At 34.1% G+C, this 17,529-nt stretch overlaps 1 protein-coding gene across 1 annotated transcript; it reads right to left on the bottom strand.

Moving 5' to 3' along the window:
* Positions 1-389: 389 nt before the first annotated feature.
* LOC131862535 (protein HOTHEAD-like) lies at positions 390-2,307 on the bottom strand. The gene is made up of 4 exons (XM_059215009.1): positions 2,226-2,307; positions 1,505-2,137; positions 530-1,355; positions 390-432 (listed from the first exon to the last, which is right to left on the bottom strand). Exons 1-4 carry the CDS (start codon positions 2,305-2,307, stop codon positions 390-392), a joined length of 1,584 nt encoding a protein of 527 aa, XP_059070992.1.
* Between the last annotated feature and the right edge of the window lie 15,222 nt (positions 2,308-17,529).

A 17,529-nucleotide genomic window follows, 5' to 3' on the forward strand; every position in this document is an offset into this window, starting at 1 on the left:
CTATATAGTGTAAAAAATAAATACCAAATTAAACACTTCTACATTTACATCATCATATAACAATAAATTATAAGAAAAATTATGCATTCCTTTATTCATAAAACCTTGGAACATGTATTTTTGTTATAATATCAATTCAATTAAAAAAGAAAGTGCACTTTTGTATGAAAGTTAATCAAAGCTCAAATTAAATTTATTCTTGTAAATTTCATAACAATGTGCTATCTTGGAAAATATTTATATTGATAGGAAATGAGAGGTAAATTGAATTATTTACAATTTCACACTTTATCAAAAACATTACCATGTTTGGTATTATTTAGTTCTATGATAAATGAATGTGAGCACAACAAGTGTGCCAATTATTTCAACATGGTCTTCTCATATTTTTAAGAGATTGTGCGTTCTTGAAGGATATGAATTCCCATATACCTGCACATATTGCATGATCAAAATGTATTGTTAATGTTATATTTTTTGAGAATCGAAAAAGAAATAATGCAATAAAATTTTTAATAAAAATAAATACCTTCCAAGCATCATGGTTGTGGCTTGTGGGTTGGTACCAGGGGAATCCTTATAAATTGAGCCATCCACAACTCTGAGATTATCAACACCTTTCACCAGATATCTTTCATTAACCACTAAACCAGCTTGACAACCTCCATGATAATGGTTAAATGTGCCTAGTGCCTCTTTGCAAAGCTTCGCCAAGGCATCATCATTTGATTGATTATTTGGTAATGCTATTCCAAGGAATTGGAGTGTTTTGGAATTTCCACTATCAGTACATGCAAACTCTTGGATAGAAGATGACATACTCAGATTAACCATTACTTTTATACCTTTCACACATCTTTGTAGATCAAGAGAGTGTGAATAGTAGTTGTAACGAACATAGGGGTTATCTCGAGGGTCTACGCTTTTAAGCCAAAGATCACCCCTTGATAAGGGAAATGCCAACTTAATATCAAGAACACCTAAATATTGTGTATTTGTACCATTATTCCGTTGGACAAGGCTACCACTTTCGATGTAATTTTGGGAATTGTCTAAAATGCCCGCTAATTGTGAATAAGAATCTTCAAGTGGTTTCGAGGATACTATAGTAAAGGCTGCACTAGGATTATCTTGAACTTGTTTACCTACAAAAGGTGAATCTAAAAGAGCAGGAATATTCATTTCTTTGAGTTGTCTTTTTGGACCAATTCCGCTTAAGAGGAGAAGTTGAGTGCTACCTATGCTTCCTGCTGACAAAATCACCTCACTATTGATTGACAATTGATTAAGTGAAATTTGATAAATGAGACCATCATTATTGCTTCTGAACTCCACTCCGCTAGCCTTTTGCTTTCCTGCAATATAGATTGTTGATAATATTACATGCATACACATAGATGGATATATGAAATATATTTCTGAATATTTTGTAAAAGAATAAAAGGAATACTCATCAAAGTAAAGTAGGGTAGGGGAATTCTGAAAGCAAAATATGAATTGGTACCTGATCCGAAACTGAAGAGTATTCTGCTGGCAGTAGCATTGAGAAGAACTACAATATTTTCTGGATTTGCATACTGGAGTAGATCTGCGGCTGTATGTCTCTTTCCATTCTCGTCAAAGATTGAGCCACTGATCTTGGTGCCAACCAAATGATCGAAAGTGTGGCCGTTGTAAGGAAGAACTCCAGCTTGAAGAAGCCCATCCTTGGTAGCAGAATTCCAAGTAGAAAGCTTGTATTGTTGGAAGGCATTCAACCGTTCTACCCATTCATATGACTCATATACAAGTTTCTCATCCCACTTTATTTTCCGAATATATTCAGTGCTCGCCCTGCTGTAGACTCCACCGTTGATGGCTGATCCGCCTCCTAAAACTCTCGCCCGTACCAACTGCACTCCATCTTCTGAGACAAACCCCTGCGCTACTTTGGGATTAGTTGTGGGAGACCCTCTGAAATCCTCCACATCGGGAATTCCGTAAGGAGAGTCTCCCCTCTCCAATACTAAAACAGAGTAGTGCTGTGAGAGAGTTGCTGCCAGGGGACATCCCGCTGTACCTCCTCCAACCACAATGTAATCATATGATCTTGAAGCTGCCTTTTGAGCATCTGCTGTCATAAACGAATATGGGTACTCTGCAGTTGCACACAGAATCGTCAATGTCAAAAACAATCCTATGCTAAGAAACAACTATATTGATTCCAAACAAAAGTTTTTACCCACCCGGATTAGATGTTGCTGCTTCTGAACAGAATTGATGTGTAAACATCAGCAGGCATGAAATCAGAAGAAATAATTTCTCCATACTGAATGTGATTAACCAGTCTAATTCTTCTTCGAATGAATGTTTTGTGATGTATTTGCAATCGTTGCACTTATTTATAGATATTGTCTTTGAAATAGAATAAGAACAGTTCACGCGTATCTATCCATATGGATAGTATCGAGAATTTACTATGCATATTTATCCAAATTTTATATTGTCCTTGGTGGTTTTGTCAAACAAATCCCGTGATTGAAAAGTTCAAATTAGAAAATGAAATAAATTTTGTCAACCAATTATTGTTGAATTATCATCCCTCCACTGTCTTCGGTTTAATTAAAACAATAAAATAATGGACCATCTTGCATAAGAGTCTTTTACCAAGTCCAGTCAAGGGCAAGTGGAAATGTAACATGTCTGTCTTGCAGCCCATACGGTTTCATTCGTAATTTTATACATATTAAAATATGGTCAACGTCTATCTACGTTTATACATATTAACATACGGTCAGCCAGACTTGTTGCAACACATATTGAATGCTCCAATTGTGCAAGATTCTCTTTCTACAAGAATTGATAATGCAAAGAGTCACCCTCAATTAAGATGTTTGAAATTTGAAAGGATTTAGTCAACAAGAGACCTTGGAGAAGGGCATGTGCTTCTGTCATATTATTATAACCATCCAGGAATGGAAGTACTGAAGCTACAAGAATATTTCCTTTATGATCCCTAATTACACACCCACCACCTGCTTTGCGTGCATTGTGTTTGGTTGCCCCATTAAAGTTTAACTTTAACTTACCTTTCAGAGGACGAATCCAATTGATTTTTAATCTATCTATTGTTCTTTTGGGGGGTTGGAAAGAGCTTCCCGTAAAAGGGAGATTAATGTGTTCCCAGGATTGAAGGAGTTTTTAATCCCAATCTGAAAACGAAGAGTTGATTGATTTGGATTTTGCTACATATGCATTTACTACTTCTGAAATAGAAGTTTCAATTTTCTGCAAGACCCGAGATAAGCTTGAAGGTTCCTATCTAAAGATCCTCTTGTTTCTTTCCCACTAGGTGATCATAGGAGGGATGAATTTCCAGATGCGAGAAAAAAATGATTGATGATAGAGTGAAGGCCAATTTGTGAATATATCCCAGAGACTCCCTGATAAGGGAGAAAACCAATTCAATTTATTAATGATGTGAGCCCAACAGGACTGTGCAAAGGAACATTGTAATAGAAGGTGATCCACATCCTCTTGAGCCTATCCACAAAGAACACACCAAAAAGGATCAACAATCCCAAGTTTGATTAATTTGTCTTTTGTTAGAATCCTCCAAGCAAAGCATCCATCTTTAGAAAGGTCAACTTCATTCCAGCAGAATGAAAATGACCTTTGAGGTTGTGCTTGTTGCTCTTGACTGATAAGGGAGTTGTAACCTATTTTTATAGCTTCAACTCAATCTCAATACTTGGAGAATATGAGTTACGATTTGCAATTCCAAAATGCTCCAAAAGATTTATGGCGTATATAATTTGAATTGTAAAGATGCTAAAATCATATTATCAAAACTCAACTCTTAGGAAATAATGTAGGAGCCGTAATTTGTTGGCAAACTACATGTTCACACCTAATAACTTACAAAAATTGAGGCTACACCATATATAATTTTTCATCCAAGTTCTCATTCAAGAAGACAGTTTTCACATCAATTTGATACATATTCTAACTAGATTGAATAGTTATAAATGAGAATTTTTTTTGGGACTTGTAATGTCCACACATAGGACAATTATGCGAGTTAATTTAACTTATTGATAATTTATAATTAAAATATAATCCTATTGTTGCTATATAAATAGTTATAAGGTGAGGTTGTTCGTATAACTACGAGTGGTATCTTATCTTGTGAATGTTATAGATGGATTTTTTTTGATTGAGATAAACGGGTTTTACAGGGACCCGAAACCCAAAGTTAAAGAGCACAACAAACATAAGAAGTCACTAACTAGTCTGTAACCAATGACATAACAACCACGGAAACAGTGGCCAAACCTACACAACAAAAAAAAAAATAGAACAAGAAAAAACTTAAAGTTACTCACTCGACCAGAGATTACTTCATCTTCGAATTCTTTTGAGTCACCCTCTTATTGATGTCCTCGAGCTCATCCATGATGAACCTGGAGGTATTATTCTCCTGGTTTGTGCTTCTAGTCCTTGTATAGGGACCTGTGGTGGTTTGAAGTCTCGTACCCTGCAAGTTTGGTTCCTGGATTCTCTTCTTCCGTTTGATGTCAGAGGATGGAATGCTTCTGTTGGTCTAAGCTCTTTGATCCGCTATCATCGCATTTACCTTTTTAAGACCCCGAGCACTGTTATTCATGGCTTCCCTACTGATACCACTAGGTTCTTCAGATTACCCTTAATTTCTTATAAGCTAATCTCCAACTGACCAATCCTTGCTTCCTGATCTGTTTTCATGGTCTTTACATCTTCTATGAGTTCCTGTGTCATTCAGAGAAGTTTATTCGTCCTGCTTTCCATGGGCGTCTCAGTGAAATTGTTAATGATATCTTTAATTCCATCCTTTAACAAATTAATCTCCTTACTGACCCAAAGAAAGCAATTCTCCTGGCTTTTGACAGCGCTATTAAGGAGAGTACCAAAATAAGAATCTTTTTGGGTATCCCCCTGTTCCCCCTGTTCAACATTAATGGGGATTTCCAGCTTTATTTCCTTCTGCTTTCCCTTGGTTTCCCCAATTTTTCTAGTTTTGGACTTCTTCGTATTTGGTGGCCCTGAATCTTGTAATTTGGGTTTTTATACTTACAGGCAGCCCTTCTGGGGTGTTTTTTTCTTCTGCTTCTTCCAGTGGTAGGTGTAATATTTCATTGGGGGCCCTCTTACTAAGAGGGACGACATATCGAATCATCCGAGACATTGAGTTCCCACCAGTCCATAGCCATACCAGACTCTTATTTGTCCATCTCGATATCTTACACATAATGAACATCATTGTTGGACGAAGATGTGGGGGGTTTAACCGCTCGTGAGGGTTTAACCCCATGATCCTTTGCATATTGCATGATGAGCATGATTAGCCCCTCATTGGTGCAGGAGCACCTAGGCTTTGAAAGGGCTCATTAATGTTTTTATGTCTTGTTTTGTTTTCAATGTTGTGTTAAGGTTGTATAAGGTCCAAGGGACCATTTGAAGTCATTATAAATCATATTTTAAGGCATTAAGCCATTTTTGTTCAATGTAGGTCCCTATAAGGTCCTAAGAAGGTCAAAGAATAGAAAATGCTCAAGGAAAGGTTGAAAATGATGTAATAAGGCTTATTTATCCTATTCTACTGTGTCTAAGCTGATACCAAGTAATTAAAAGTCATTTGGTCAAGTTTTGTAAAGTTGTCGTTTAAAAAAATTGCAAAAAGGTTGTAAAGGGGAAGCCTAATGGTTATGATGGTTTGTGTTTTATTTATAGCTATCAAAAGTGGTTTTAAAAGGCTTATAGAACCAGGGATGGTCGAATCATGAGGGGTTGGTGTGTATTGAAAGAAGAAAATCAATAAAAGTTTGAGGTTTCCTGCAATTTTTTGAGTATTCTGAATGTGACAGTTTGATATAAGTTATTTTTTCTTCTTGGAAACTTATTAATTAGCATTTAAGATCACTTGAGAATGATATAGGGTTGAATCCACAGTATTTTTGTTTTGGTTTCATTTCTTTTCATTAAGTTTTGGAAGAGATATACCAATTTTTGTAAAAACTGTTAAAAACTCTAGGTAGGGTAAACCATGACTTTGAAAATGTAATAAACCTCCTTTCCACGTTGATCAAATTATAATATTTGGTGGAATGGAGGAAAATAGAAATTATTTTCATTTTGTTTTGGTTTCAGGGTCTCAAGTTAAGGTTGGCACGTGCAAAATGATGTCAAAATGCTTATTTGACAATGGTACATACTGGTAAAACTCTAATTCCTGTGTGTTATAAATCTTTGTTATATTTTTTATGGAAGGATTATTGTTAAAATGTCACATTTATGGAAATAAAATTGAGTCTACTTTCATTTTTTTCAATTCTGATGGAATTTAATGTAAAAATGAGCAAGTTATGATCATTTTTGTGAAAGCAGCCTGTTCAGAAAATGGTTTACCAAATCTATAGTTAGAAAATGTGTTGGTATAGATATGTATAGTCAAATAATGACCTGACACTTGGTGTACGGATATATTATGATGTTGTGAACAAAATTCCTTCTTACTAGAAAAATTCATCTCAAATGAGTCAATTTCTAGAAACCGCCATGTCTACGTGAGTTCCTGTGACTACCACTACAAGAAGGTTGCAAAAAACTACTTCATGATTTTTTTATGTGATTGGTGACTATGTGTGGTCTTTTAATATCAAAATTATAATTCCAAAGTGTCTAAAGGTGTTGACGTGTAGAGTTTGGCATTGTGAGATGAGTTTATGGACAAGTTGCGTCCTCATAGGGAAGTGGCTTGTGTGAGTAGGATATAAGGGTTTGGCGAAGTCTGAGTGTTTTTGAGTCTTAATTTTTCCTTAGACATGTGTAACTGGCCTAATGAAATTTATTCCGAGCATTGGATTGAGTTTGTGAAGTTGATGTTTACTTTTGGTGGTTTGTGTAGCCTATTGGTTTGAGAAAACCTATGTATTTGAGGTGTGTTTAGGTGAGTGTTGCTACAAAAGAAATTGATGTGTGTCTGAACCTGATATGGAGGGATGATTTTAGTCATGGACACGAGCCTTTGCATCACTCATGCAGAACAGGGTTATCACCATTTTTGGCATGATTCACCAAGCTATTTTCAAGAGAAGATAACAGATAGAAAGACAAAGAAATTCTTTTGTTGTGCCCTAAATGGTTTAATATCATAAAGTGGTAAGAGATAATATTGGCATAGCGTCTATCAAGAGTAATGTACCTCATAATCACTGCGGCCATCTCCGCCCAAAGTAATTTCAGTTCCTTCCTGTTATAGTCGCCGTCCTTCATATTTTTCACCCATTTCCTCTCGCTATCTTTGTCAACGAAAGCCGCAATGGCTTCTTTCACCACCTTCCTTTCTCTATAGAAATTGTTGCCTTCCATCTGCAAAGAAGATATCTCCATGACGAAGGTTTCATCAATTCTAAACTCCACTCCAAACGTCGTGAGGATGCCTTTCTCCAAACCATTCACAAAATCCTCTGTCACTTTCGGATCATTGCCATGAAGCCTCTCAAGATATGAAACAAGGACCCCATCAGTAATCTCCATCCATAGCCCTCTGTTCTTTTCCCATCTCTCATAGGAGGTAGGTTCCATTATGTTCTTGTCACCTCCCATTAGAAAGTTATCTTTGCAACAATGGAAACCCAACCAAAGCCAAGCAATGAAAAACCAGATACAAAACAAGGATATAGAAAACTTGGCTTTGGAATTTGAACGAAAATCCCATGAAAGGTTTAATTCATTTGGCATTCTAAAATTATTAAAGAGATATGATTGGCCAATGCATTCAGTGTCCTTTCTCGTCAGTTGGCACAATTGTATCAGGAAAGTTTCCTTTCCCGTCCACCATCGCATGTCCACATAATCTACACCTATGTTAGCCAGGTGGTCCACTGGCCTATTACCTTCCCGATAAACATGGGAGATCATGAAATCATCAATATTATCAATCATGATATGGCAAACTTGAATTAATTGAATTATGGTCCAGTTGGGCTCACTTTGCTCACTAACACACCTGATGATATTTAGAGAATCACTCTCGAGCCAGACTTTTTTGAACCCTTCTCTGATCACCATATGTAACCCAGTGTAAGAAGCTTTAGCTTCGATATGGTGGTTTGTCTAGGCGCCCAGTGGGATTGCCCCTACCGAAGCACCCCTACTGAAACAAGCCTACCATCATGGTCACAAGCAACTCCCCCTCAGCCAGCTGACCCAGGGTTACCTTTATCCACCCCATTGAATGTTATATATGTTGCAAGTAACTTCATAAAGACATTATTATTAAGTCTATTCTTCACATATACGAGGTTAAAATCCAAACCTAGTAGTATGGAATCTATGAAGGAAAACATATAAGAAATACACAACCTACAATACTTGCAAAATAATATCAAAAATAAGAAAATGAAAATAGACAAAATAATGATTTTTCATATGCAAAATTGTTACCCTGAATACTTATACATAAAATGAAGAGGGTAAGTGGAAAATGTTCCTTAGCCTAATCCTCTATGATATTTTGTGTATCTCAAAACAAAGATTCCATGCTCATTTTGGATACAATGTGTTTCTTTCTTGCTTCCCTCTCCGTCTCTCTTAGACATTTTCCATTTGCCTTCTTGATTAGGAATCTATCACCATTTTTTTGCCTCCTACGTTGAACACAAATTCTCCTTGTTGAATATCAATGATGTCTATTTCTTTAGCATTCGTTTTCCAATCTTTTCTCACCTTTTGTGCTGGTTTTTTCGTGTGTTCATAAGCTATTTCTTTCCTTTATTCTAAACCACTTTGATAACTCCATGAAAGGGTTTTCAACACAACTCTCCAATAAATCTCCACCTTCCTGAAAGCTTCATTAATCTTAACCACTATTCCATCTCCTTGGATTTTGTCTAAAAATATATTTTGATTTCAGACACATTTTGGGATTGAAGTCTACCTTACCATTCTCTTTTAATGGACTTAGGGTACATTTCTTTCCGTTTTTTGCATTCTCTCATCATATATTTAACTTCCACATTGCGATCCCTCTCACAAGATTTCCTTAAACACTACATACCTTCATTTAAGTGATACTTTTGGACATTGTATTTGAGTATCATACCTAGAGATTGGAATCTTGTCAGATTTGGATTCTAATTGTAATTGCAGGATAAGATAGCTAAATCATATGATCATATACACTTGAAACAACCTTTGATGAAATCTTACATAGTTAAAATGAGCTCTGCTACAATTCGCTATTAGACAGATTATTCTTCTTAGAAAGTCCTTATACCCTCATCAAAAATTGATATGATGATGTGATTAGGAAGGATACCTTATGATGGTGTTAAGAGAACAAGCATCGTGAAGGCCAAATGAAGGTTCAATTACCTAGATAATAATTTTGATGTTGAGTCTTGAACGCTTGAAGAAATGAGATAGTTAATTTTTATGATGATGATTGTAAATAGAATGAATCTATTATTATTTCACCTATGGACCTTATAAGACTTAGCAATCCTTGATGAGTAGGCTCATGTTTACACTGCAATGCGAATCATTAGGATGATTACAGTTAATTATGGAATTAGATTGTCATAATTATATCCATGTTTCCAATACCATGAGGATTATTAAATTGTTATGCTTGCTTCATGAAATAATATTTAATCGATTTCGTGCATTTTCCGAATACGATGTAGAATATCAAGTACTTCTTTGATTGCTTTATAAAATTTTAGGCAACGATCTTGTGCATGATCAGTTATGATCACCACAGTTAATTTGGATGCTTGAATTTTGTACTTGGGGAAAGGATTGCATTATATTTATTGTTAATGTGAATGCAATGATTAAATTTGTGTTATTATTATTTTGGATACATTAACGGTTTGTGTAGTGTGCAGAAATTTATTCCGTGGGCCATGGAATTCAAAGACTAACCATAGACCCCATGTGAACATAGTAAGGAAAAGATGTTGTCGATTTGGAGTGGAAATACCTCATTTATGTTGTGGAAATATGTTCATAATGTGATACTTAAATGAATGTTATTAAGTTTCTCGCGAGATCAAGTGTGGTAAACTAGTGGGTCATGTCCTTGTAATGGTGAGATTTGCCTCTTTAAGATTGCCAAGGTGTAGATGTGTGAATCATCATGTGCCAAGTGTCTTAACAAGTGCAATTTTCTAGTCAACTAAAAATAACACCCCTTAATTTTGATGGATGTCCATACCTTGCTCTAAAGCTCCCATTTTGGCATAGGCTATGTTTCAAGTTTTACAAAGGAAATAAACGATGAAACAACAAACAAAGTAATAAGGGCCTAAAATTGTACACCATATACCAAAAAAAAGGAAGACTCAATATAAGAAATACTCAAGTTCCGTGTGCAAAATAATAAGTTGAAAGAAAAGAAAGTTGTAGAGCATCAAATGGTGAAAATTCCACCATAACCACGTGTTAATAAGTATGAATGGGTTATAAGGAAATGACAAAAACAAGAATAATATTAGGAACATGAATTGACGAAATAGATGATTTTGTTGGCCATATAAAGATGATCTATAAGATGAGACAACATATATTGTGTTAAAGGGGGCACCCAAATTGTTTTTTAATGGATTATAAGCATTATGAGCATCACTTAAGCTTATATCCATATATACCTATCACTTACATTTCCTTTCTACCTTTATATCTTTTTTATTTTTCCTATTTACTTTTTCATTTTAGACTTTTCTTACTTACCATAGGTTTATTGTGCTTTAATGCCCATTTCACTTTCTATATTTTTTCACACACTTGGTCTTCCCCAGTTGAGGTGTCTTAGGGGGACTGATTTTGGCTAAAAAGTTTCTTTGAATTTTTTCTTATTCACATATTTTTCCATATATTTAATTTGTAGACATTTCCCTCTTGCCTTTATCCACCAGCTAGGTTGGTCACACATTTTCACCTTAAAATTTTTATATCCACTCTTGGTTTTTACATATATTATCACTAAATTACCACTATATTTTATTATATTTCCTTATCATAGTTCATGTTTGCGTTGATTCACCTATATATTCTATGTATCCCATTTTACTACAAGGCCTACACCTTCCCATTATTGATTAGTTTGTAGGCTTTGACCCTACATTGTTAAATCATGTTTTTTAGAGCTTGAATACTAATCCCATATTGATATCACTTATAAAGTCACTTAAATCGGTCCTACATCTCTATACCAAGATTATTTATAATTTACATTTTTATTCTAGATTGATACATTCAACTTGTAGAGTCACTTATTGACCCTACTTTATTATATCACTATTCTGTATAAGTGTATCCTTTATACCATTTGCATTCCACTTGACATATCTTTGGCATTAATCCATTCATCGGGGAAAAATCATACCTTCCCTCTAGTTTCATATTCAAGGTCACATCCTTACATTTAGGGGCATCATGTCTTCCTCTTTATTCCATTCTTGGATTTATATTCATACATTTTTCACATTGGAGACATCATGCATCTCACATGACATCTTTTACCATGCGTTCCTTACACATTAGGGGTATCACTCGGTCCCTTGCACATTACATTGTTCCTACCTACATTAAATGTGTTAAGTACAAAAGGTTGTCAACCAACTGCTGATACAATGTAGCATCAATTGATGGACTAGTACAACTGGTAGACAACACAATACCTAACTGAAAATGGAGTAGGGATTGGCTTGCAATAAACCATCCAAAATCTTTGAAGAAAATCAAGAGCATACTTCTATTGGAAGGTAGAAATACTTGCAGAAGATTGATGAACTTGGAGACCAAGGAAGTAATGCAATAGACAAAGCTGGACATGTCAAAAAACTCCATCAAATCTTGTTAAGTATCTTCAATCATGATAAGAGAACTCTATGTGAGAATCAAGTCATCCACATAGAGAACAAGAATGAGAAGTTTTACCCATGCCTTTGAATGTAAATTGTGGGATTAGAGTGACACCTAGTAAATCTGGAAGCAAGCAAGAAACTGTCTATCTTCACATACCAAGCTCTATTAGATTGTTTGAGACCATATAATGAATAATGTATTCTAAAAACAAGATAAGAATCCCACACAAAGCCCAAAGACTCCTTTATACATGTCTCCCCCTGAAGATCACCATGTAGGAAAGTACTCTTCACCTCCAATTGATACACTAACCAACCCTAATATGGAACAATGAAAAGTTCATGATGAGTGGAATCCATCTTGGCTATAGGAGCAAAGGTCTCAAAATAATCAAAACCCTCAACCCGAGAAAATATAAGCTTACTTTTGAGATTAGAGTGACTGAAAAAGTTAAATTTATCCTTTATTTTATCTTATTAGACACCAAAGGGAAAAATTATAAGGGTTTGAAGATTAATTTTTTTAAATCTAACATACTAATAATTTCTAGCATATATTGAGGCCAAATGAACTATGCCATTACAACGAAAAGGGCCAAAAATCCTTGTTATTATTAAATTTGTCTAATTTAGATAAAATTTTCTTGAAAGAAAAATATCTACTCCTAAGTTGCATCACTTCCTTTGTGAATTGTGCTTTATAGTCTGAGCATAAAATACTTCGGGTTTACTTATGGTTTTTTTGAAGGCATGTTGTTTTCATTTCTCATTTGTTTTTACCTCTAAGATAACCACCTTAGTCAAGTATAAAGCCAAAAGTGCAAGGTAGAAACTTGTTCCTATTTGTTGGCCTCTAACTCTTTATTGTCTAATGATGATATAATATACTATAATGGACCGTTTCCATAAGAGTCTTTGAACAAGTCCTGTCAAAAACAGTGGAAATCCAACATGGCTGGACCGTTTCATTCGTAATAATTATATGGTTTGACTGCGCAATTTTGTCAATGACAATCCTTCTACATCTTCATACTCACCAACTCACAAAAGCATTTAATTTGTTTGAAAAATATTCTGGTGGAAGACATTTTTATCATATGCCCGCAAGTCAAATACAAAGTAATTTTAATTGACATTGATTGTTATCATGAGATGATAGTCACGTAGTGTAGAATGATAAATGGGAAGATCTAGTACGATTTGAAGCATTCTACGTCAGCCTCTGCTTAAAACGATCTCAAGCTCACGGGCAAATAAATATAAATAGTCTATTCCCTTGTATAATGAGCTACGTTACCTTACGTCAGTGGAATGTTTTATATTTGTGGCATCACTTTGTTAGATAAAGCTACCACTCCTGATTTAGAGTTGTGAATTGTCTACAATGTCCGCTATCCATGTAAAAGCAAATTCAAGTGGTTTTCGGGATTCTATAGCAAATCTTGTATTTGTATTATCTTGAACATGTTTTTCTATTGAAGGTAAATCTAAAAGAATTGCAATATTCAATTTTTTAAGTTGTTTTTTTGGATTTAATTTACGTTACAGGAAAAATTATGGGCTACCTATACTTCTTGTCGGCAAAATCACCTCGCTATTGGTCTACAATTGATTAAGTGACACTTGATAAGCTAGGGCATCATTAATTCTTGTGCACTCCATGCTAGTAGCCTTAATCTTTCTTGCAATATAGATTCTAGATAGTATTATTTTTTACAAAGATAAATTTATGAAGATAAAAGATTCCACTGTGAAAATGCTCTGTAAAGTATAATGGATTTGACTTCTTACCTACCAATATTTATAAAAGATGGAATGAAATACTAGCCTAAGTATTAACAAAAAAGAAGATGTTGAAAAAAATAATATAACAATTATTTTATTTAAATATCAAGAAAATTTAAACACCTAATTATCACTTTTGTTCACAAAAAAATAAATATTATCAATGATTTTTCAAATATTAAATTATTTGTAATTTAAATGAAATAAAGGACTTCTCCAAGGTGTGATACATTGCACTCAACTATCAATTAATCAAACAAAGAACCTTGATCATAATTTTAATAGCCAATTTTGTTTTATTTTTCACTATCTCCCAAAGTAATGATATGATTTCCTTTTTCAAATGTGACATACTTGAACAAGAAGAATAAGAAATCTCAATTACTATGTGTACACATTCCAAATCCACTTACAAATTTCCTAAAATTAATTATTCTCATTTTGGGAGCTAACTTCCTTTATTGGGTGGAAGAGTTAGTGTAAATGCCACCCTATCTCCATAGACATCTATAGGGAAAACAATCTATTTATTACACCCAAACTACATTATGTATCAGAAATTAATTCCTTGCATGGGAAAATAACAGTTTGGAATGCATTCACATTATACAATAAGACTAGAGGTTTACTCACATAACATTAAGCAATAGCTTTATCAATTTCATACAAAATATACAAAATAATCATTCAGTAGCAAAGCTTACGTGCTACATTATATTTTGTTATTTTAAACAGTGTTTTTATTTGGACAATTCATGGACTAAACTCACCATTTTACTTTTCTCTCTATATCTCTATGATATGAAAATACCTTTACAGTTAGAAAACAAATAACTTTTGCCCTTTTTTTTCAGCATTTTTTAATGGTTTTTCAAATCATTTTTTTTCACATTTAATTCCCTTATTTTTTGGTAAAATCTTATACTTTTAATTTGTCAATTCTTCCCCCAAAAATTCTTTTGGGCTATGGATCATGAAACAATGCTTTCCTATTCTACCACGCAACATCCATTTGTGTCCTCGATGACATGCCAACAAAGATCACAGTTATTCAATACGAATGGAGCCATATGAATAATTCATGCAAGTTATTTGAATTCGGTAAGTATTTTTGAGCATATGATATAGTTCACAGTACCATTCATATTAATTTTACTAGCATTCCAAAAATCGTCTCTATTCAAACAGCCCATGACGATCTAATAAAAAAGTAATGAAATCTAGCCAACTTAGTGACAGTACATTCAGCTGCTGCTTGCACAGTACCTGATATACTTCACAGTACCATTCATATTAATGTTACTAGCATTCCAAAAAATTTCTCTATTCAAACGGCCCATGACGATCTAATAAAAAAGGAATGAAATCTAGCCATCTTAGTGCCAGTACATTTAGCTACTGCTTGCACAGTACCTGGGCGATGAATATGGGAGGAAAACTACCTTGTTCTGATACTTCTCTTTACAGTTACAATATGCTTTGGCAATTTCTCGGCTATAATGATTTCACTACAACCTTTTAAAGGAAATCTACTTAACTACATTATTTCATAAAATATATACATATTTTAGTACCCTTAATGAATAAATAATAAACAATCTTGATTTGAAATTTAAGAAAGTGACCAGGACCAAGTGGTTTAGCCATTAAATTGGTGCTTTGCTTCTTAGAACAAAAAATAGAGAAATGTCTTCATAGTCCATTAGTTGTCGAATATAGTGATGGCGAATCTTAATATGTTTGGTTGAAGTAGAGGATTACTCAAAAATGTCAGTAATCTTTGATTATCATAGAGAATCAAAGTATTTCGAGGCAATTGTAAATCTATCACAGTTTTGTGTAATCAATGTTTTTTACAATTGGCACTTACAATTGTTTTGTTCAACTTTAATAGAGGATAAAGCTTCTACTTGTCAGAGCTTACTTATCCAAGAAATCCCTCTTGAACCAAATGAAAAGGTTCAGCCAGTTGTTGACCATTGACCATACATCTTGCCTATTTACAGTTTGCCTACCCAGTCAAAACATTTTTTTATTCTTTGATCGAGTATGCCAAAGTCAAGAGTACTTTGGACATATTGCAAAACATCTTTTGCAAATATCCAATGAGAGTTTTATTTTTGACAAAGAATGGGAGAGATAGATAACAAGAAAGTAAAGATGTAGTCTAAATATACTCATCAGTTGTCTATAGTGCGATTCATTGACTGACAATGATTAATCAGAAGTTGACAACTTCAACTCAATCTCAATACTTGGAGAATATGAGTTACAATTTGCAATTCTAAAATGCTCCAAAAGATTGATGGCATATATAATTTGAATTGTAAAGATGCTAAAATCAAATTGTCAAAACTCAACTCTTAGGAAATAATGTAGGAGGCCAAATTGACTGGTAAACTAGATGTTCACATCTAATAACTTAAAAAAATTGAGGCTACACCATATATAATTTACAGTTTGCCTACCCAGTCAAAACATTTTTTTATTCTTTGATAGAGTATGCCAAAGTCAAGAGTACTTTGGACATATTGCAAAACATCTTTTGCAAATATCCAATGAGAGTTTTATATTTGACAAAGAATGGGAGAGATAGATAACAAGAAAGTAAAGATGTAGTCTAAATATACTCATCAGTTGTCTATAGTGCGATTCATTGACTGACAATGATTAATCAGAAGTTGACAACTTCAACTCAATCTCAATACTTGGAGAATATGAGTTACAATTTGCAATTCTAAAATGCTCCAAAAGATTGATGGCATATATAATTTGAATTGTAAAGATGCTAAAATCAAATTGTCAAAACTCAACTCTTAGGAAATAATGTAGGAGGCCAAATTGACTGGTAAACTAGATGTTCACATCTAATAACTTAAAAAAATTGAGGCTACACCATATATAATTTTTCATCCAATTTCTCATTCAAGAAGACATTGAGGCTACATCAATTTGATACATATTCTAACTAGATTGAATAGTTATAGATGAGAAAATTTGTTGGGACTTGTAATGTCCACACATAGGACAATTATGCGAGTTAATTTAAATTATTGACAATTTATAATTAAAATATACTAATATTGTTGCTATATAAATAGTTATAAGGTGAGGTTGTCCCTATAACTATGAGTGGCATCTTATCTTGTGAATGTTATAGATGTATTTTTTTTGATTGAGATAAATGGGTTTTACAAGGACCCGAAACCCAAAGTTAAAGAGCACAAAAAAAACAAGAAGTCGCTAACCAGTCTGTAACAAACGACATAACAACCATGAAAACAGTGGCCAAGCCCACACAACAGAAAACAAAATAGAACAAGAAAAAACCTAAAACTCACTCGACTAGAGATTACTTCATCTCCAAATTCTTTTGAATCACCCTCTTATTGATGTCCTCGAGCTCATCCATGATAAACCTGGACGTATTATTCTCCTGGTTCCTACTTCTAGTCCTTGTATAGGGACCTGTGGTGGTTTGAAGTCTCGTACCCTGGAAGTTTGGTTCCTGGATTTTCTTCTTCTGTTTGATGACAGAGGAGGGAATGCTTGTGGTGGACTGAGCTCTTTGATCCGCTATCATCACATTTACCTTTTTAAGACCTCGAGCACTATTATTTATATCTTCCTTGCTAATATCCACCAGGTTCTTCAGATTACCCTTAATTTCTTTCAAGATAATCTCCAATTGACCAATCCTTGAATCCTGATCTATTTTCATGGTCTTTACATCTTCTGTGAGTTCCTGTGTCATTCAGAGAAGTTTATCCATCTTGCTTTCCATGGGCGTCTCGGTGAAAGTATTAATGATATCTTTAATTCCATCCTTTAACAAATTAATCTCCTTACTGACCCA

The sequence above is a fragment of the Cryptomeria japonica genome, unplaced genomic scaffold, assembly GCF_030272615.1.
Source record: "Cryptomeria japonica unplaced genomic scaffold, Sugi_1.0 HiC_scaffold_44, whole genome shotgun sequence".
In the NCBI taxonomy this organism is placed as follows: domain Eukaryota; kingdom Viridiplantae; phylum Streptophyta; class Pinopsida; order Cupressales; family Cupressaceae; genus Cryptomeria; species Cryptomeria japonica.

Coding starts and splice junctions, on each gene's coding strand:
- LOC131862535 (XM_059215009.1), bottom strand. CDS start 2,307: ATGGAGAAATTATTTCTTCTGATTTCATGCCTGCTGATGTTTACACAT. Junction 2,138..2,225: donor AGCAGCAACATCTAATCCGG/GTGGGTAAAAAC, acceptor GTGCAACTGCAG/AGTACCCATATTCGTTTATG. Junction 1,356..1,504: donor ACTCTTCAGTTTCGGATCAG/GTACCAATTCAT, acceptor TCTATATTGCAG/GAAAGCAAAAGGCTAGCGGA.